Source organism: Cyrtonyx montezumae, unplaced genomic scaffold (assembly GCF_038088225.1).
Source record: "Cyrtonyx montezumae isolate F1298 unplaced genomic scaffold, pur_monq_1.0 scaffold_37, whole genome shotgun sequence".
Taxonomy (NCBI): Eukaryota; Metazoa; Chordata; class Aves; order Galliformes; family Odontophoridae; genus Cyrtonyx; species Cyrtonyx montezumae.
In genome coordinates this window covers 1-21,318 of record NW_027072042.1, presented here as the reverse complement: position 1 = coordinate 21,318, position 21,318 = coordinate 1, and the positions used below count along the sequence as shown (strand labels likewise).

Sequence of the window (21,318 nt, the reverse complement as noted above, 5' to 3'; positions counted from 1 at the left end):
GCAGGGATGAGGCTAGATGGACATGGGGACACGTGGATACCTGCACAGAGGGACAGATGATGGGAGAACAACCGATTAAAAAGAACCAAAGTGAGCAAAGTGTGCGGGCACAGTGTGAGGGAATGGGCCGGAGTCCCACGGCGTGGTGTGCCCGGGGGGGGAGGCAGCGTGCAGGGGGAGCTGCCCTTCCCCCAACCCCCACAGCAAGAGCTGGGAGCTGTGCCCTCTGCACGAGGGACCTCCACCCCCCAGTGACCCTACAGCTGTGGGGTCCCTATCGAGCAGGACAGGGGGGGGGTCTGTAGGGCCACGGCTGCAGTGGGAGCAGGGGAGCGCTGGGGGGGGGAGGAAGATGTGCTGGTGTAACAGCGTGCCCCCATGGCCACAACTTCCCTTCCTGTGTCTGCTTTGTTTTTACACCCACGTAATCCCAGCGCCTTTGTCCGGCTCCAGGAGGGCCGTGGGCACACTCACGCTCAGCTGAGGGGCTGCTGCTCCCCGCTCTGCTCACCCTGGAGGCCGTGGGGCTGCGGTGGGCACGGGCTCACGGTTCCTTGCACGCCTTGCACGCCGGAGGTGTGCCCGGCTCCTGGCACGCCGCGCTGTGTTTCGGAGGTTAATAAACTAGAATAATTTATTGGACGGGACACGGAAACGTCACAGAGAACGGTGGGGGCGGAAGAAGCGGTGTCCACCAACGGTACAAAGGAGCCACCATACAAAGGAGGGAGAACCGCGCTGCCCAGAGACCCCAAAGTGGGGGGCACGGGGGGGGGGTGCAGCTCGGACCCCCACCCCTCTCCTCCCCGCCCCCCCCCGCTCACAACGCCGACCGCAATGGCACAATAAATAGTGGCAGTGGGGCCAGTGCGGGGTGGGGGGACGCGCTGTGGTGTCCCTACAACAGTGGGGTTGGGGTGTGGGGGGGGACCCCAATGCTGCAACCTGGGGGGGTCCAGCGGTGCAGGAATGGGTGCAGCACAACGATAAACGGGATTGGGGGTGAGGCTGTGGGATTTGGTCCTGTCTGACCCCTACAGGCGTGGGATTTGGGGTGGGAGATGTGGGGAGGGCGGTGTGAGGGCTTAGGGTGGGAGATTGGGATATGGGTGGGAGAACTGGGGTGGAAGATACGGGATTTGGGGTAGGAGTTTTGGGGGTTAGGGGCTGGAGGGTTGGGGTAGGAGATATGGGATTTGGGGGTGGGAGATTTGGATTTGGGGTAGGAGGTTTGAGATTTGGGGTGGGAGAACTGGGGTGGGAGCTTTGGGGGGAAAAGGATTTGGTTAGGAGGCTTGGGATTTGGTATAGGAGGTTTGGGATTTGGGGTGGGAGAACTAGGATCTGTGGTAGGGGGTTGGGATTTGGGGGTAGGAGCTTTGTGGGTTAGGGGTGGGAGATATGGGATATGGTGTAGGAGGTTTGGGAACTGGGGTGGAGAACTGGGGTGGGAGATATGGGATTTGGGGTAGGAGGTTTGGGAGTTGGTGTGGGAGAATTGGGACATGGGGGTGGGAGGTTTGGGGTGGGAACGCTGGGATTTGGAGTAGGAGATAGGGGATTTAGAGTGGGAGAATTGGGGTGGGAGATGTGGGACTTGGGGTTAACAGGTTGGGATTGGGGGTGGGAGCTTTGGGATTTGAGGGCAGAAGGTTTGGGGTGGGAATGCTGGGATCTGGAGTGGGAGATATGGGATTTGGGGGTGGGAGGTTTGGTGTAGGGGGTCTGGGATTTGGGGCCGGGTGGTTTAGGATTCTGGGGTGTGGACAGGACCGGGGTTGGGATCCCAGCCCCAGGCAGCATCTGTGAGTCCGAGGTGAGAGGGAACACCCACAGTGGGGCCACGAGGAGAACGGGGGTGGGGGTTTGGGGGAGGACGGATGGGGGCCCTTTCCCACGAGCAGGCTGCCTAAAAAAATCACCCCCCTAAATCCCAAAACCCCCCCGGCGTCGAGATTGGATCATACAAAATGCATAAAAGAGCGGCTCCGGGGAAAGGGCCCAGAGCTTCAGAGAGGGGATCGGGCCGAGGGGGGTGGGCTGACCCCTCCCCCCCCAAGAAGGAGGAATAGGGCCAACAGGGCACAGCAGGAAGGGGGCGATCCCGATCTGTAGGGCTGCGGTAACGGGCAGGGACGAAAGGAATCATTGTCATACAAACAAAGCAAAGTGGAAACAGAGGAGGGGGGCACAGGGTGGGAGGGGGGGAAGGGCTCGGGGGTGGGGGGCAGGGCCCCGGGCTCCGCTCATCTGTCGTTGAGCTGCGGGGAGTTGGTCCGCTCCTCCTCATCCTCTTTGTCGTCCTTCATCCCCTTGAGCCGCTGCCGGGCAAAGTCCTCGAACACGATGTCATCGTCACTGCGGGAGAGGGGACCACGGGCACACAGAGACACACACACACACACACAGAGGGCGGGGTGGGTTTGGGGTTGGCGTAGTTTGGGGGGTGGGGGTTTGGGGTCCCGAAGCAGAGCGGTTGCATGGGGTCAGAGGCGCGGGGGGGGAGGGGAGGGCCCCGAAGCTGCCAGGCTGCACCCAAAGGCACCCAAAGGCACCCCAAGATCTGCTCCAGGCTAAAGAGCTCTCATCGCCCTACTGCAGCCCCAAAGCCACCCCAAATCCTCACACTGCGGCCCCAAAGCCACCCCAAATCCTCACACTGCGGCCCCAAAGCCCACTGCGTTACCAAAGCCACCCCAAAACCTATTCCAGCCCCAACACATCCCCCAGACCTCCCACTGCAGCCTCCAAACCAGCTCATAATCCCCCCACTGCGACCCTAAAACCCACTGCATTACCAAAGCTGCCCCCAAACCTATTCCAGCCCCATAGCCTCATACTGTCACCCCAAATCCTCCAACTGCAGCCCCGGTGCAGAAGTGGGGTTGCACAACAGTGGGGTGCAATGAAGGCACAGTGGGGGATGGGGGGGGGGGTTGGGAGGGGGAGGATGGGCACTTCCTTACTGTGCTTCTCCTTTTGCAAAAGCCACGCGGGGAAAGGGGGGTTGGGGGGGGGGGAGAGAAGAGAGAGAGGAGCAGCATGCATTAGGGGCAGCGTGCATTAGGGGCAGCGTGCATTAGGGGCAGCGTGCATTAGGGGCAGTGTTCCTCCCACACGTGAGCAGGGTCGGGCAGCATGCGGCCATGCCAAGCTCTATGGGACAGATGTGCACCCCCACGCCCCCCACAAGGACCCCAAGGACATGGGAAGGGGGGAAGGGGGGGGGGTCTTACTTTGTGTCAAGCTCTATCAGATTCGTATCTATGGGAGCTTCGTTCTCTGGAACTGAATGAGGGTGTGGGGTAAGCGTTGGCCCCCCAGGACCGCAAAGTTGGGGGGGGTTGGGGTTTGGGGGGGCAACGCTCACCGTCCCGGTGCGCCGGCTCCTCACGGGGTTTGGGGTGCATGAGGGTGAAGGGCAGCTCCACGGCCACGTCGCTGCCAAGAGAGGGGCACTGTAAGGCTTCAGCCCACCCCCACCCCCCCAGAAAAGATGTGTCGTGCTCAGGAAGCCGTGGGGTGGGGTGGGGTGGGACCCCGAAGCTGGGGGGCAGATCCAAACACGGGGGGACAAAGGGGACGGAGGGGGTGGGGCTGCATTACCTGGAGGCGAGGTCACCCAGCAGGCTGCAGGAGGGGAGCAATTAATTATTAATTAGCAATCGGCCTTGGTGATGTGCACTCACCCTCCCTCCCCCCACACACACAGGGCACGTGGGGGCAACAGTGCCCATCCCAATCCATCCCTATCCCATCCCAATGCCATCCCCATCCCCATCCCACCCCCACCCCAATGCCACCCGCTTCCCACCCCATTCCCACCCTAATACCATCCAACCCCAATCCCACCCCCATCCCACCCCAATGACATCCCATCCCAATGCCACCCCATCCCATCCGACTTCAATGCCACCCCAATTCCATCCCATCCCAATGCCATCCCCATTCCATCCCACCCCAATGCCATTTCCATCCCACCCCAATGCCATCCCCATCCCACCCTAATCCCACCCCCACCTCAATGCCACCTGCATCCCACCCCATTCCCACCCCAATGCCATCCCCATCCCACCCCAAGCCCGGTCCCAGCTGAGCACAAAGCCAGCGAGGCGCACGCCACTCACCCTCCCCGTGACACCACCAGCTTCACCTTCACCTTGTAGGACACGATGATGCCCAGGATCTCCTTGTTGGCTCCATCCCTCAGCCTGCGGGACGGGGCACGGGGACCCCCACAGTCATCACCCGGGGGTGACAGGGGGGTGTGTGTGTTGGGGGGGGGACACAAGGGGTGTCTCACAGCGTGCTGGACGCCAGGTTGGTGTCCTCGTGCTTCAGCTTGCCGTCCAGCGCCAGCCCGCGCTTCTCCCGGTTGTTGGCGAGGAACGGGGTCAGGGTGTAGACTTTGCAGAAGGTGGAGCTCGGAGCCACCATGTCACTGGGGGGGAAGGGAGGTGTCACCCACCTGGGGACCCGTGGGGACGTGGGGCCGCCAAGGCTGTGCACTCACTCGGCGTCCTCCACGGCCACGGGACACTTGTACTGGGCGGTGTTGAAGAGGCAGATGTCGGCGTATTGGCGCACTGGGGGAAAAGATGGCAAGTGGGGGTCAGGGAGGGGACCCCAAGGGGACAGGGACCGGCAGGAGGGTCCCCGTCCTCACCTGAGATTTTGATCTTCTTCACCGTCTTGTTGGTGTTGTTGGTGACGTGGACGTTGACACTGATGGGTTCCCCGTGGTAGTAGATCTGCGGGGAGCAGATGGACAGAGCTGTGGGGCTGGGAGGGACCTCTGGAGGCCACGCAGTCCAACCCCACCCCAAAGCAGGCACCCTCAGGAAGGTTACAAGGTCCCCTGCGGTCAACCACCGCTCAACCGTTGGCCAACCGTGACACCACTGGTCTTCCTGGCCACCAGGACACACTGCTGGCTCACAGTCCACCACCGCTCAACCAGTGGCCAACCAGGACACTACTGGTCTTCTTGGGACACCAAAGAGCACTGCTGCATCGTGGTCAACCACCACTCAACCGTTGGCCAACGAGGGCACCATTGGCCTTCCTGGCCACCAGAGCACACTACTGGCTCACGGTCAACCACTGCTCAACCGTTGGCCAACCAGGGCACCACTGTCCCCCTTGGGTCACCAGGACACACTGCTGCCTCACGGTCACCCTACTGGCCAACCGTTGGCCACCAAGACCCCCAGGCCCTTCTCCTCTCAGCAGCTCAGCCCCACCCCCACCTCCTTGTCCAGGGACGCCTCCAGGTGCAGCGGTTTGTCCGACATGAGGAACTGCCGGGTGGTCTCGGCCATGGGCTGGGGGCCGGGGCGCTCTGGGGCGTACTGCACCTTGCGGATGACCAAACGAACAGAGTTCCTGTGGGGATAACGAGGGCACTGCCTGCAGCTCTGCCCCACAGCTCTGCCCCTCTTAATTCCATCCCTATCTCACGCTAAAGAACCTCCTGACCCCTCCTCAACTCGGAGAATATCTCCATCCCAACCCAACCCCTGAAGGACATCACCAACCCCATCCCATGTGGGAGGAGTTCTCCATCCCAGGCCCACCCTGAAGAACACATCAATCCTTCCCTATCCCATCCCGGAAGACTCCTCCATCCCAATCCCACCCAAAAAAACACCTTCATCCCTTCCCATCCCATCCGACACTTCCATCCCAGTCCCACCCTAAAAGACATTTCCATCCCAGTCCCACTTAAGGACACCTCCGACCCTGCCCCATCCCAAAGGACGTCTCCAACCCAGTCCCACCCCAAAGGACACCTGCACCCCCTCCTCATCCCAAAGGACACTCCACCCCCACCCCACCCCAGACCACCCCCCCTTTACCTCTTATGGATTTTCTCCTCCAGGTTCTCCGCACAGAAAGCTTTGACCTCATAGTCCACACCGCAGGCCTGGACAGTGGGGTGGGGGGCAGAGGAGGGGACACATCAACCCCTCCGCACCCCAAAACCCACACGGGACCCATTGGGGTCTCCCATCACGTCACGGGGGGGTCACGGCAGACATTTACCTTCCCCGTGTCCTCAGGGCCGGGTTGCAGCGTGACGGAGCAGGGCAGGTTGGGGGGGATCTGTGGCACAAAGTGGGTCAGGAGCGGGGACCCCAACCCCAACCCCTTCTCCAGGAGAGGTGACGGCCCCCCCAAGGGACCAACCCCATGCCTGTGTCCACACTGCACGCCCTGATCCTGCAGCGCTGCACCTCCACCCCACAGCTCCCAGTACTCCCAGTTCCCCCCCACCCCACGCCCAGTCCCAAGAGAGGACGCGGACCCCGAGAAGCTCTGTGACTGCCTTGGGTGATGCTGCATCCCTGCACCCCAAAAAGGACAGACCCAAAGTGATGCTGCACCCCAGGGTGGTGCTGCACCCCAAGTGGTTATGAACCCCAAAGTGAGTGGTACTGCACCCCAATTGAAACGAAACCCCAGAGTGATGCTGAACCCCAATGTGGCACTGCACCTCAAGTGATACTGAACCCCAAAGTGAGAGGCACTGCACCCCAAAGCATTGCTGCACCCCAAGTGACGATGAACCCCAAAGTGGTCCTGAACCCAAAGTGATGCTGAACCCCAAAGTGAATGGCACTGCACCCCAATTGATACTGAACCTCAAAGTGGTGCTGAACCCCAACGTGGTACTGCACCCCAAGTGATAATGAACCCCAAAGTGAGTGGTACTGCACCCTAATAGAAGCTGAACCTCAAAGTGATGCTGCACCCCAATTGAAACTAAACCCCCAAAGTGGTACTGCACCCCAAAGCAGTGCTGCACCCCGAGTGATGCCGAACCCCAAAGTGGTCCCGAACCCCAAAGTTCTGCTAAAACTCGAAGTGATGCTGCACTCCAAGTGGTTATGAACCCCAAAGTGAGTGGTACTGCACCCCAACTGAAACTAAACCCCAAAATGACGCTGAACCCAAAGTGCTCCTGAACCCCACAGCGACGCCGCGCCCCAAAGCGGTACCGCACCCCAAAACCGGTGCCCCCCCCAGCCCCCCAACCTCGAAGGTGAAGGGGTACGCGTGCTCGCCCAGCTTCTTGATGAGGCGCTCCTGCAGGCGGGTGAGGGGCTTCCCGTCCTCGGGCACGGGGGGGAACGCCTGCGCGTTGGCCACGAACAGATCCTTGCGGAACGTCAGCCCCAGCACGTCCAGGTCCTCGCGCCCGTAGCGGAACGCGCACGTCAGCGTCACGAACACTGCGGGGTGCAGAGCGGTGACACGGTGACATAGTGCTGGCACGGTGACACGGTGACAGGGTACTGGCATGATGACAGGGTGCTGGTATGGTGACACGGCGACACGATGGCATGGTCACATGGTGACACGATGACATAGTGCTGGCTTGGTGACATGGTGACACGGTGAGAAGATGACACAATGACACAGTGCTGGCTTGGTGACACGGTGACAGTGACACAGTGGCATGGTGACATGATGACACAATGACATAGTGCTGCTTGGTGACATGGTGACACTGATACGGTGACATGGTGACATAGTGCTGGCTTGGTGACATGGTGGCATGATGACGTGATGATGGTGACACAGTGACATCATGACATGGTGACATGGTGCTGGCATGGTGACATCATGGTATGGTGGCACCACGGCACGGTGGCAATATGACGGGGTGGCATCATGGTATGGTGACATCATATGGCATCATATGACAGGGTGGCTCCATGGCACCATGGCACGGTGGCACCATGTCAGTCCGGCTCCACACTACGGTGTCACCATGGTCCACAGCGGTGCCCCACAGTGCCACCCCACAGTGTCACCAACCCCGGGGACATCACCGCGGGACTGTCCCCACAGGGCCACCCTGTGTCCCCCCCCCCAGGACACGGTTATGGGGTCAGTACCTTTCCTCTCCTTCAGGTACTCGGGATCCACCAGCACCACTCCGTCTGCAACGAGAGCACAGCAGCGTGTGGGGACACCGGGTGGGGATATGGGGTGGGGACAGCAGGTGGGGTTGGGGACAGGGTATGGGGTCAGGGACACGATGTGGGGACACAGTATAGGGTCAGGGACACGATATGGGGTTGGGGTCACACCACGGCCGTGCCACGCAGCCCCACTCACCCACGGGGTCCACGACGTCGATGTGGTCCACGAAGTCCCTCTTGCCCAGGTACACCGTGAGCTGCGGGGACATGGGGGGTCACACGGGGTCACACGGGGTCAGGGCACGCCCCTCCCCCCCCGTGCAGCGCTCACCTTCCCGTTGGGACTCGCTTTCTTGAACACTCTGCAGAGGAAACGCAAAAGGGGACAGCGGTTACGGGCGCACTGTGCAACGCACGGCGCAGCGTGCAACAGGCGTGCGAGGGCACGGAGCTGTGCAAGGCGCTGTGCAAAGACCTGGCCGTGCAAGGCGCCGTGCCGCACGCTGCCACCGGCTGGGCAAGGTGCTCTGCGAAGCGCTGGGTGCCGTGCACAGAGCGGTGCGAAGTGCGAAGTGCGAAGTGCAGTGCAGGGGACACTGCGGCGCTGCTCCACCTGCACCGCTTTGGGAACAGTGCCCGTGCACACTATATCCCCGTGTCCCCATATCCCAAAGTCCCCACATCCCACATCCCCATCTCCTACATCCCCACATCCCACATTCCCATATCCCATATCTTACATCCCTCACCTCATATCCCACATCCCACATCCCGTATCCCACATCTTACAGCCCACATCCCATATCCCGAATCCCATATACCACATCCCATAACTCCATAGCCCACATCCCATAGCCCACATCCCATAGCCCACATTCCCCACCCCACATCCCTCACCTCATATCCCACATCTTACATCCCACATCCCAAATCCCATATACCCCATCCCATATCCCACATCCCCCACCCCATAACCCACTTCCATATCCCACATCCCCATGACCCCACATCAGCCACCTCACAACGGTTTGGATGCATTGTGCTGTGGGGCGGGGCTGTGGGGCGGGGGTGACAGCAATGGGGCCAGGCAGGAAGGGAGTGCTGTGGGGGAAATGGGGCCGCGCCGGGTGTGGTGTGCAGGAACCCCACAGCCCCACACGATGGGAGCAGGACCCTATAGACATATGGGTACAGGACCCCACAGCCCCACCCCATGGGTGCAGCCCCACCCCGAAGAGCAGAACCGGGCCACACAGGGCCGCCCCACAGCCCCAACCCCACTGCAGTGGGGGATGTCCCCTATGGGGCTGCCCCACACCCCCTTCCCCCCCCCCCCGCAGAGCAGAGGAAGTGTGCCCCCCCCGCCCCTCCCCCACCCCACCCCCCCGCCCTTCCTGGTGCTGACAGCTGCAGGAAGCACCCGCGGCCCCACACATTTCCCCTATGGGGCCGCGGGGTGTCCGGCCCCAAAGCAGCGCTGCAGCTTTCTGCAGGGCCCGACCCTACACGGCCCCACCCCACAGCCCTGCCCCATGTCCCTGTCCCCAGTGTGTCCCCAGTGCGTCCCCACGTCCCTGACCCCAATGCGACCCCATGTCCCCCGTCCCCATAACGCCCTACATCCCCATGTTCCTGACCCAAAGTGCCCCCACATCCCTGACCCCATTCCTGTCCCCATATCCCTATTCCCTGTCCCTGACCCCAAGGTGTCCCCATATCCCTATACCGTGTTCCTGTCCCCACATCCCTATTCCCTGGCCCCATGTCCCCCTGACCCCAAAGTGTCCCCATGTCCCGTCCCCCTGTCCCAATGTCCCCAACCCCAAAGTGTCCCCGTCCCCCCCTGTCCCAGCTCCGGATGTGGGATCCGGAGTTCTTCAGTTTGTTCTGCAAACAAAGTCCCGGAAGGAGACAGCTCCCTGTGGGGTGGCGGCCAGGGCCCACTCCCTGCCCCATAGCACAGCTCCCTGCCCCATAGCACTCCCTGTCCTATAACCCAGCTCCCTGCCCCATATCACCAGGTCCCCTACCCTATAATAACCCACCTTCCTGCCCCATAGCACAGCTCCCTCCCCTATAACCCGACTCCCTCCCCTATAACCCAACCCCCTGCCCTATAACCCACCCCCTGCCCTATAACCCACCCCCTGCCCTATAACCCACCCCCTGCCCTATAACCCAGCCCCCCGCTGCAGTTTCGGGGCCCACCCGAAGTGCAGTGTAGGATCACACCCTGGCTAAGGGCTCATCCCCACCCCCCGAACCCAGAAACCCCAAATGGATCTGCGCTGCACCCCAACCCCCCCACGTCCCCGGTGCCCGCTGACATCAGTGGGGCACAGCAGCTCCGCAATGGGGCTGGGGAACGGCTTTGGGATCACACCGTAACCCCACAGCATCGCAACGCACTGCATCCTCATCCTCATCCCCACCCCACTGCACCCCGACCCCAATCCCACCCCCGTCCCCCAAAGCCCGCACTCGCTGTCCCAGGGACACAGGGACCTTAACAGGGACACGGGGACCCCAATGGGGGGAAGGGGGACCTTCAATAGGGACAAAGACCCCAACAGGAATCCTATGGGGACATGAGGATCCCAATAGGGACATCAAAGACCCCAACGGGGGCAGCAAATGGGGACACGGGGACCCCCAATAGGGACACAGAGACCCTGATAGGGACCTAAGGACCCCAAAAGGGTCATGGGGGAATTGAGCAGGGACACAGGGACCCCAATGTGGACATGGCAACCCGCAATAGGGACACAGGAGATCCCAGTAAGGGACACAGACCCCAATACGTGTACAGGGACACCAACACGGACATAGGGACCCCCAACAGGGACATGGGAGACCCCATAGGGATGTAGGGACCTTCCAAAGGGACATAGGGGACCCCCATAGGGCCATAGGACCCCATAGGAACACAGGGATCTGAACAGGGCCCATGGCAAGCTCCAATAGGGGACACAGGAACCTGAATATGGACATGGGGGACCCCATAGGGACAAAGGGACCCCCATTGGCATTGGGAATCCCATAGGGCCATAAGGATGCCCAACAGGGCCATGGCAACCTCAGTAGGAACACGGGGACCCCAAACAGATACACAGGGCCCCATATAGGGACATAGGGACCCCCCACAGGGAACCACATAGGGGCCATAGGGCCACCCACCAGGGCCATGGAAACCCCCAAATAGGAACATGGGGACCCCAAACAGATACACAAGGCCCCACATAGGGACACAGGGACCTGAACAGCGACATGGCAACCCTCACAGGGACACAGGGACCCCCAATAGGGACACGGGAGACCCCATAGGGACACAGGGATCTTAAAAGAGACATGGCAACACACTGTAGGGACACAGGGACCCCGAACAGGGATACAGGGGACCTATAGGGACACAGGGACCTCAACAGGGACATGGCAACTCCCATAGGGACACATGAACCCCAATAGGGACATGGGACACCCCACAAGGACACAGGGAACCCCATAGGGCTATAGAGATGCCCACCAGGGATATGGCAACCCCCAAGAGGAACATACGGACCCCAAACAGACACACAGGGCCCCATATAGGGACACAGGGAACTGAACAGGGCCATGGCAACTCCCAGTAGGGACACAGGGACCCCCAACAGGGACATGGGAGACCCCATAGAGACACAGGGCTCCATATAGGGGGTGGAGGGACCAGAACAGGGACACCGGCAACCTGCAATAGGGACATGGGGATCCCAATTGGGGACACAGGGAACGCCATAGGGGCGCCCAGCATGGCCATGGCAACCCCCAATAGGAACATAGGGATCCCAGTAGAAACATAGGGACCCCAAACAGGGACATGGGAGACCCCATAGGGACACAGGGACCCCCCTAGAGCCATGACAACACCCGATAGGAACACGGGGACCCCAAATAGATACACAGGGCCTCATACAGGGACACAGGGAACCCCATAGGGACCCCTAACAAGGACATGGGAGACCCCATCAGGATATAGGGACTCCCACAGGGACTCAGGGTCTTGAACAGATACATGGCAACACCTAATAGGGGCACAGGGACCCCTAACAGGGACATGGAGACCCCATAGGGACACAGGGACCCCAACTGGGACATAGGGACACCCAGCAGGGCCACAGGGTCCCATATAGGGACATAGGAACCCCAACAGGGATGCAGGGAACCCCATAGGGCCGCCCACCAGGGCCATGGCAACCCCCAATAGGAACACAGGGACCCCAGACAGCTACAGAGAAACACATATAGGGGGCACAGGGACCCGAACAGAGACATGGCAACCCCCGAACCCCAAACAGGGACATGGGAGACCCCATAGGGACACAGGGACCCCAAACAGGGACATGGGAGACCCCATAGGGACACAGGGACCCCCACCAGAGCCACGGCAACACCCAACAGGAACACGGGGACCCCAGTGAGGACACGGGGAATAGGGCCATAAGGACCATAACAGGGCCATGGCAACCCCCAATAGGAACACGGGGAACCCCATAGGGATACAGGGAACCCATAGGGCCATAGGGCCGCCCACCAAAGCCATGGCAACCCCAAACAGAAACAGAGGGACCCCCAATAGGGACACAGGGACCCCCAAGAGGGACACAGGGCCGCCCACCAGAGCTATGGCAACCCCCAAGAGGGACACAGGGACCCCCAAGAGGGACACAGGGACCCCCAACAGAAACATGCGGACCCCCAATAGGAACATAGGGGATCCGCGCAGCGCTGCGGTGAATTCGGGGCGGAACGGCCGCCCCTCCCCCCCCCAACGCACACTCACACACACACACACTCACACACACACGCACCGCCCCCCCACCAACGCCGCTCTTCCTCCTCCTCCTCCTCCTCCTCCTCCTCCTCCCGCCCCTCCCGCTCCTCCGCGCTGCGCCGCTCGGGGGCGGTGGGAGCGGTGAGGGAGGAGGGGCGGCCCCGCGCGGCGCAGTGTGGGGAGAGCGGGGGAGGGGCGGGAAAAAAAAGGCGGGAACGGCGCCACCTGGTGGAGCGGGAATGAGGGGACGGAGGGGATGTGCGCATGCGTGGGGGGGGGGGGGGGGTTAGGGTGCGCCCCCATGGCTTTGGGGTCCCCTTGGAGCCGCCACGCGGTGCTATTGGGGTCCCTTTGGGGACGCCTCATGGGGTCGGGGTCCCCTTGGGGACACTGATGGTTTCAGGGTCCGCTCGGTGTCACCACACGGCGTTTTTAGGGTTCCTTTGGGGACCCGTTATGGTGCTGAGGAACCCCACAGGGCCACCTCATGGCATCGGGGACCCCACAGTGCCACCATTCTTTTGGGGTCCCTTTGGGGACACCACACGGTGTTTTTGGGGTCTCTCTGGGGACACCTCGCGGGGTCGGGGTCCCCTTGGGGACACTACATGGCGTTGGGATCCCTAAGGGACACTGACCCCATGGTGCCCCCACATTGTGTTTTTGGGGTCCCTTTGGGGACACCTCATGGCTTTGGGGACCCCATAGTGCCACCATTCTTTTGGGGTCCCCTTGGGGACACCCCATGGCTTTGGGGACCCCATAGTGCCACCATTCTTTTGGGGTCCCTTTGGGGACACCCCATGGCTTTGGGGACCCCATAGTGCCACCATTCTTTTGGGGTCCCTTTGGGGACACCTCATGGCTTTGAGGACCCCATAGTGCCACCATTCTTTTGGGGTCCCTTTGGGGACACCTCATGGCTTTGGGGACCCCATAGTGCCACCATTCTTTTGGGGTCCCTTTGGGGACACCCCATGGCTTTGGGGTCCCCTTGGAACCACCACACGGTGTTTTTGGGGTCCCTTTGGGGACACCTCATGGCTTTGGGGACCCCATAGTGCCACCATTCTTTTGGGGTCCCTTTGGGGACACCCCATGGTTTTGGGGTCCCCTTGGAACCATCGCACGGTGTTTTTGGGGTCCCTTTGGGGACACCTCATGGCTTTGGGGACCCCATAGTGCCACCATTCCTTTGGGATCCCTTAGGGGACACCTCATGGCTTTGGGGTCCCCTTGGAACCACCACACGGTGTTTTTGGGGTCCCCTTGGGGACACCCCATGGCTTTGGGGTCCCCTTGGAACCACCGCACGGTGTTTTTGGGGTCCCTTAGGGGACACCCCATGGCTTTGGGGTCCCCTTGGAACCCCCACACGGTGTTTTTGGGGTCCCTTAGGGGACACCTCATGGCTTTGGGGTCCCCTTGGGGACACCCGGTGGTTTTGGGGTCCCTTTGGGGACACCTCCCAGCGTTGGTGACCCCGCGGTGCCGCGTCCCCGTCCCCACACGGGATCGACGTACGAAATTTATTAGGAAAACCGAAACCCACCGACGGGAACAGAAAAAAAGAAAGCGGAGCCGAGAAAACAGACCCCAAAAAAAACCCCAATAAAAGAGAGAGAAGGGAACAGCAAAGGGGAAAAGGAGGGGACGAGGGGGGCAGAACCGCTCAGCCCCATCGCGGCCCGAGCGCGGCAGCTGTGGGGTGTGGGGCACGCAGTGGGGTTTGGGGACCGCCAGCACCCCATAACCGAGGGGACGCGCGGCCGTGGGTCTGATCCGTGCGGCATCCACGCGTGGGTTTCCCACCCCATAAGCGGAGGTGCGCGCGGAGCTGACCCCACGCAGCCCCCCACCCCCCCCCCCCGCCCCAGGGGATGCGGCGCGGCTTATGGGGCCGGCACCGCGCTGGCTTTCTCCTGTATCCTTATAGGGTTTTTTTTGCCTTTGGGGTCAGCTCCTTCCCGCCCCGTGGGGAACGCTATGGGGTGAAGCGGTCTCTCTCTGAAGGCATCTCCGAGGAGTAAGGCAGAACGGACGCGGCCCCATAGCGGCTTTTGGGGTCGGGGGGTGGGGGGACGGGGTCATGCGTGGTGTGTAGGGCCACGAGGGCGTGGGGCGGTCGGCAGTCCGTGCACGGTGGTCTTTGGGGTCAGAGGGATTATGGGAAGGTGGCAGCGTCCATACAGAGCACTCAATGGGACCGAAGGGACCGCAATGGGATGGCAGCGTCGGTACACAGCACTTAATAGGGCCAAAGGGGTCACTATGGGATGGCAGTGTCCGTGTGTGGGGTCTGTAGGGCAGAAGGGGTCACTATGGGATGGAGGTATCCATCCACGGGGTCTGTAGGGCCACGGGGAACACTATGGGATGGCAGTGTCCATGCATGGGGTCTGTAGGGCAGAAGGGGTCACTATGGGATGGCGATATCCATCTATGGGGTCTGTAGGGCCAGAGAGACAACAGTGGGATGGCAGCGTCCACACGTGGGGGTCTGTAGGGCCACGGGGACCGCTATGGGATGGCAGTGTCCATGTATGGGGTCCGTAAAGCCACTCTGGGATGGCAGCGTCCACGCGTGGGGTCTGCAGGATTACAGGGACCATTATGGGATGGCAGCGTCCACGCGTGGGGTCTGCAGGATTACAGGGACCATTATGGGATGGCAGCGTCCACGCGTGGGGTCTGCAGGATTACAGGGACCATTATGGGATGGCAGCGTCCACGCGTGGGGTCTGCAGGATTACAGGGACCATTATGGGATGGCAGCGTCCACGCGTGGGGTCTGCAGGATTACAGGGACCATTATGGGATGGCAGCGTCCACGCGTGGGGTCTGTAGGGCTGCTCAGCTGTTGGGACCGTGGCACACCAACGGGGTCCACGTGCCCCCACTGCCCCTCCCCCCCCCCGATCCGTCTCACCCAGACCCACAGACCCCACACCGGGAACCCCCACCTCCCCTCACCCCACACGGGTGGGCCACCCCCACCCCACACCCTCACCGACCCCAATAGCAAGAAACATCCCCCAGCGGGGCCGACGCCGACCCCAAATGCACGGATACGGCGGGGTGGGGGGGGGGGGGGGGGGGGAACGACACGTCCCGCCGTCACTGGGGCGCGGGTTTGGGGTCGGGTTTGGGGTCCCGGCAGCCGTTGAGGGGGCGGTTCGGGGTTTCGGGGGTCGCCGTCGTCGTCCAGGAAGTCCAAGGAGTCGTTGCTGGGCAGCCCCCCGGATGGTGAATTTGTGCGACACTTTGCACCACTGCTCCCGGTTCCGCGCCACGCGATCGTACAGCTCCGCCGCACCGGGAAACAGGTCCTGCAGCAGGCTGGGGGGGGCGGGAATTGGGGGGGGGAGATGGGGGGGGGCAGGAATTGGGGGGGGAGATGGGGGGCAGGAATTGGGGGGGGGAGATGGGGGGGTAGGAATTGGGGGGGGAGATGGGGGGGTAGGAATTGGGGGGGGGAGATGGGGGGGTAGGAATTGGGGGGGGGGGAAATGAGGGGGTAGGAATTGGGGGGGGGGAAATGGGGGGGTAGGAATTGGGGGGGGGGAAATGGGGGGGGTAGGAATTGGGGGGGGGGGAAATGGGGGGGTAGGAATATGGAGGGGGAAAGATGGGGAGGAAAGATAGGGGCCAGGAGTTATGGGGGGGGGGGAGGGGCGGGGCGGATTATGGGGGGGGGGAATGGGGGGGGAAGATAGGGGACAGGAATAATGGGGGGGGGAGATGAGGGAAAAGATGGGGCAGGAATTATGGGGGGGGAAGATGGAAGGGGGAAAGATGGGGGGGGGAAGATGGGGGCAGGAATTGTGGGGGGGAAAAGATGGAAGATAGGGGGGGGAAGATGGGGGGGCAGGAATTGGGGCAGGAATTATGGGGGGGAAGATGAAGGGGAAAGAATGGGGGGAAAATATGGGGGGCAGGAATTGGGGGAGGGGGGGCAGGACAAATGGGGGCCAGGAAAATGGGGGGGTCAGGAATTATGGGGGTGGGGAAGATGGGGGGGAAGGAATTATGGGGAGGGGAAAAATGAGGGGGGAAAGATGGGGGGTAGAAATTATGGGGGGGGGGCAGGAGAAATGGGGGGTCAGGAATAATGGGGGGGGGGGAGAAATTATGGGGGGGGCAGAAATAATGGGGGGGCAGCAGTGATGGGGACGGGGGTGGGATGTGTCCCCCCGCAATGCTGCGGGGTCCGTGGCGCCCCCCCAGCCCCACACGCCGCTGGGGCGCTCACCCGGTAGATGGGCATGGCGATGTGCTCCATGAAGCTGATCTGCAGCTCGGGGATGTACGCTTCTCCCGGTCCATCATCTCCAGCGGGCGGTTCCCCATGGCCTTCTCCCTATGGGGCAAAACGCGGGGGGGGGGGGGGGGGGGGGCATTTTGGTGGTGGGGTGGGGGTCACAGACCCCCCCCTCCCCCCCCCATAAAAGCGCACACACAACGGCTGCAGAGCTCCGGCCCCCACAGCGCCTACCAGATCTCCTTGGGAGAAGAACTCCTTGTAGATCAGCTCCTGGGGATATGGGACACCACGTCACACCCCACCCCGTACCCCCGCTATGCCACCCCACAACCCCCCCCCCTGCCCACACCCCCCCCAGGTGTGACCCTATGGGCGCCGTCGCTGTAGGGCGTGAGGCTCCGGGCGCGCTATAGGGCCGCGCTGTGGGTCTCCCCGTCGCTGTGGGGTTATGGGGTCAGGGGGACCCCAGGGGCGCTCACCGCGATCTTCCTGGTGGTCTTCCAGCCCTTGGTTTGGTCGCGAGAGGTCGCAGGACGTCATCAGCAGGCAGAGCAGCAGGCGGTGGTGCTGCTTGTTTTTGGGGTCGTAGCCCACTGTGGGGAAAGTGTGGGGCGGCTGTGGGGCGGGGGGGCTCAGGAGGGACCCCACAGACCCACAGCTTTGGCATGGCCAGACCCACTTGCATCCCAAACCGTGACCCCAAGGGATGCGGCTCGGTGCCCCCAAGCTGGCAGTGCTATGGGGACAAGGGGGCGTGGGAGCTCAATGGGGACACAACGCGACCCTATGGGGACCCCACACGACCCTATGGGGACCCCACACGACCCCTATGGGGACAGGGGGAGCTGGCAGGTGCCACCAGCCCCACGTCACCTTCCGCCATCTTCTGCAGGTCCTTGAAGATGCGTAGGTGGTGCGCCAGGTCGGTGGCCAGGATGATGTCCCGCATCAGGTCCAGCATGCGCTGGTAGTCCTACGGGGACACGGAGCGGGACGGGGGCGTGGGTGGGGTGTGGGGGTGGGATATGGGGTGGGGGTGGGGGGGGGTTATAGGGTGGGGGGGTCTCACCTTGCGGGAGGAAGTGGTCGAAGATGTTGCAGCCCTGGCTGTTGAGGATGGCGATGGCCTGGGCAAAGTGATGGCGCTGCGGGGGGGAACGGGGGATGGGGGGAATGGGGTCGTTGTGGGGTGGGGATGGGGTCGTTGTGGGGTGGGGATGGCAACGGACCCCACAGACCCCGGGGGGGGGGGGGGAGGGGATGTGCACCTCCATGACAGAGCCCTCGGAGCTGTAGAGCGCGGCCAGGACGGATTTTCTGGAAGGTGAAGTGGGGTCACAACCGAGAACGGCTCTGACCCCAATGCTGACCCCAATCCTGACCCTAACCCGACCCTGACCCCAATGCTGACCCCAACCCTGACCCTAACCTGACCCTGACCCCAACCCTGACCCCAGTGCTGGCCCTAAACCTAACCATGACCGTAACCATGACCCTAACCCTAACCAGGACCCTAACCCCAATTGCAGACCCCACTCTGACCCTAAGATTACCCTGACCCCACCACCCCTCCATCCATAACCCCACAACCTTACCACCCCATGACCCCACAACCCCACAGCCCCACAAGCTCACGACCCCACCACCTCTCCATCCCTCAACCTCCCACAACTCCTCCATCCACTACCCTGCCACCCTGCGACCCCATGACCCCACAACTCCTCCACCCCATAACCCCCAACCCTACAACCCCTGACCCCGACCCCACGACCCCACAACCCCGACCCCACAGCCCCGACCCCACACGGACCGACGCCACCTGGAAGGAGTTGTTGGTGCCGCGGTGGTCCAGGTCATGGCACAGACACGAGATGAAGAGCGCAAAGAGCTCCATGTCCCTGTGTGGGGCGGGGATGGGGTGGGGATGGGGTCGGGGATGGGGTCAGTTATGGGGTCGGGTATGGGTTGGGTTCTGGGGTCGGTTATGGGGTCAGTATGGGGTTGGGTCTGAGTCAGCTCCAGGGTTGGGTACGGGGTTGGATATGGGGTTGGGTTGAGGGTTGGGTATGGGGTCAGGTCTGGGGTCCATTATGGGGTTGGGTCCAGGGTCGGGTATGGGTTTGGTCATGGGGTTGGTTATGGGGTTGGGTGTGGGGCAGGATATGGAGTCTGGTGTGGGGTTGGGTGTGGGGTCAGGCCCAGGCTCAGGTATGGGGTTGGGTGTGAGGTTGGGTGCAGGGCTGCGTTTGGAGTTGGGTATTGGGTCGGTTGTTGGGGTCGGTTGTGGGGTCGGTTGTGGGGTCAGTTGTGGGGTCGGTTGTGGGGTCAGTTGTGGGGTCGTTGTGGGGTCGGTTGTGGGGTCGGTTGTGGGGCCGTACTCCAGGTAGTTGGAGAGCTCGAGGTTCTTGTAGAGCAGGTAGCAGAAGTGTGAGACGGAGAAGGCGTGCATCCAATTGTGGTACGGGGGATCCCGGTAACCCTTCTTCACCATCAGACAGAACCTGCGGGGCCACCAGCGGGGACGGGGGCAGGGACGGGGGGCAGGGTCACAGATAGGGTTGGGGTCAGGGTCCGGGTTACGAACAGGGCCAGGTTTAGGGTCAGCATTACGTTCAGGCCCGACCCGGCTTTTAGGATCGGGATTTAGGGCCGTGCCCCCGCAGCGCCCACCCGGCCCCAACTGGTGAGCGTGTGCCGGTCCATCTTGTACGTGTTGATGAAGTTCATGTCCTGCAGCATGCTGAGCACGGCCTGCGGGGGCCAGGGGGGCGACCCCAGGAGGTTATAGGGCCGGGGGGGGGGGGGTTATGGGGTTTTTTTTTGGGGGGGGGGATATGGGGCCGTGGAGGTGCCCACCATGGAGGTGTCGTCCTCGGGCAGTGAGGCGCGGGGTGTAGGTGAAGCTGGCGAAGTTGGGGTCGATGGCGGCCACGGTTGGATGCCCTCACTCAGCAGCTTCGTGTACTCATCGGTCCGACACCTGCGCCCCACAGCCGCCCCATAGCGGCCCCACAGCGGCCCCCGTGTCCCAAACACGGCCCCACAGCGGCCCCAGTGTCCCAACAGCAGCCCCAATATGGCCTCGGTGCCCCCACAGTGTTCCCATAAGCCCACAGCGACCCCAACGTGGCCCCACAGCATCCCTATGGGACTGCGTGACCCCATAGGACAGGATCACCCCACGAGGACCCCAGTGTCCCCACCACGGCCCCACAGTGTCCCCATGGGGCGGGGGATGAGGGGAGGGGCACCCCACAGGGGAGGGGTTAAGGGGGCACCCCATAGGGGATGGAGGGGGGAGACCCCACAGGGGAGGGGATGGAGGGGAACCCCACGGGGATGGGGTTGGGGGGGGATCACCCCACGGGGTCGGGGTGTCTGTGGGGTGTCTGTGGGGTGGGGGTTTTGGGGGCGCCCACCTTCATGTGGTACATCATCATCTCGTTGGCCAGGTGGCTGCGGTACTGCGCCTCGTTCACCTTCTTGTACAGCAGAGGACTGGGGGGGCACAGGGGGGGGATGGGGACCCCGCACCCCAAAAGAGCCCCACCCCCACCCCTACCCCCCCAACGCGGCTTTGGGGGACATCGCTGCTCCCCCCACCCTATAGGGGCTCAAAAGTGATATAGGGACATACGGCTGGGATCGGGGCACCCCCACAGGACGGGGTTGACCCTATGGGATCAGTGACGCCATGGCACCCAGCGATCCTATAGGACTGTGGGACCTCCGCGTGACCCCGGTGACCCCGGTGACCCACGTGACCCCGTGCCCTCACGTGAGCGATGCTGATCCCGCAGTAGATGGAGAAGGCGGTGGCCAAATCCTCATCGAACTTACTGAACCACGGCCCGTTAATCTTGTTCACCAGCTCGGCCACCCCGATCACCTCTGGGGACACGGGGGCACCGCGGGGCGCTCAGCGTCCCCACGTCCTGTCCCCATAACCCCATGTCCATTGTCCCCCACGTCCTGTCCCCATAACCCCCATGTCCCATTGTCCCCACGTCCGTGTCCCATAACCCCATGTCCCATTGTCCCCACGTCCTGTCCCCATAACCCCATATCCCATTGTCCCCACGTCCTGTCCCCATAACCCCATGTCCCATTGTCCCCACGTCCTGTCCCCATAACCCCATGTCCCATTGTCCCCATATCCCCCCAACCCTCCCCCACCCCCGGCTCTCCCCTTCCCCTCCATCCCCTCGGGTCTCCTCTCCTCCCCTCCCCCACTCTGGCTCTCCTTTCCTCCCCACCCTAGCTCCCGCCCTGCCCTCCCCTCCCACCCCCAGCTCTCCCCTTCCCCTCCCCTCCCC

The 21,318-nt window shown here is 62.5% G+C and overlaps 2 protein-coding genes across 2 annotated transcripts; both read right to left on the bottom strand.

Moving 5' to 3' along the window:
• Positions 1–1,692: 1,692 nt before the first annotated feature.
• Positions 1,693–5,920, bottom strand: ARRB1 (arrestin beta 1). Its single transcript, XM_065745689.1, has 10 exons — positions 5,859–5,920; positions 5,250–5,385; positions 4,667–4,751; positions 4,514–4,586; positions 4,304–4,441; positions 4,128–4,211; positions 3,607–3,630; positions 3,371–3,441; positions 3,237–3,288; positions 1,693–2,358 (listed from the first exon to the last, which is right to left on the bottom strand). The coding sequence occupies exons 2-10, from the start codon at positions 5,319–5,321 to the stop codon at positions 2,247–2,249; spliced, it is 711 nt and encodes a 236-aa protein (XP_065601761.1). The 5' UTR covers positions 5,322–5,385; positions 5,859–5,920; the 3' UTR covers positions 1,693–2,246.
• Positions 5,921–15,855: 9,935 nt separating this feature from the next.
• Positions 15,856–20,920, bottom strand: LOC136054435 (cGMP-dependent 3',5'-cyclic phosphodiesterase-like; the record flags this gene model as incomplete). Its single annotated transcript, XM_065745703.1, is given in 20 exon segments — positions 15,856–15,909; positions 15,911–15,976; positions 15,978–16,077; positions 16,974–17,049; positions 17,052–17,098; positions 17,235–17,272; positions 17,482–17,520; positions 17,522–17,595; positions 17,876–17,975; positions 18,072–18,080; positions 18,082–18,147; positions 18,271–18,319; positions 18,802–18,900; positions 19,381–19,506; positions 19,686–19,753; positions 19,859–19,885; positions 19,887–19,933; positions 19,936–19,977; positions 20,418–20,498; positions 20,780–20,920. Coding segments are annotated over 20 exon segments (1,349 nt in total), but the record flags the coding sequence as incomplete, so codon positions are not given.
• Positions 20,921–21,318: the final 398 nt, after the last annotated feature.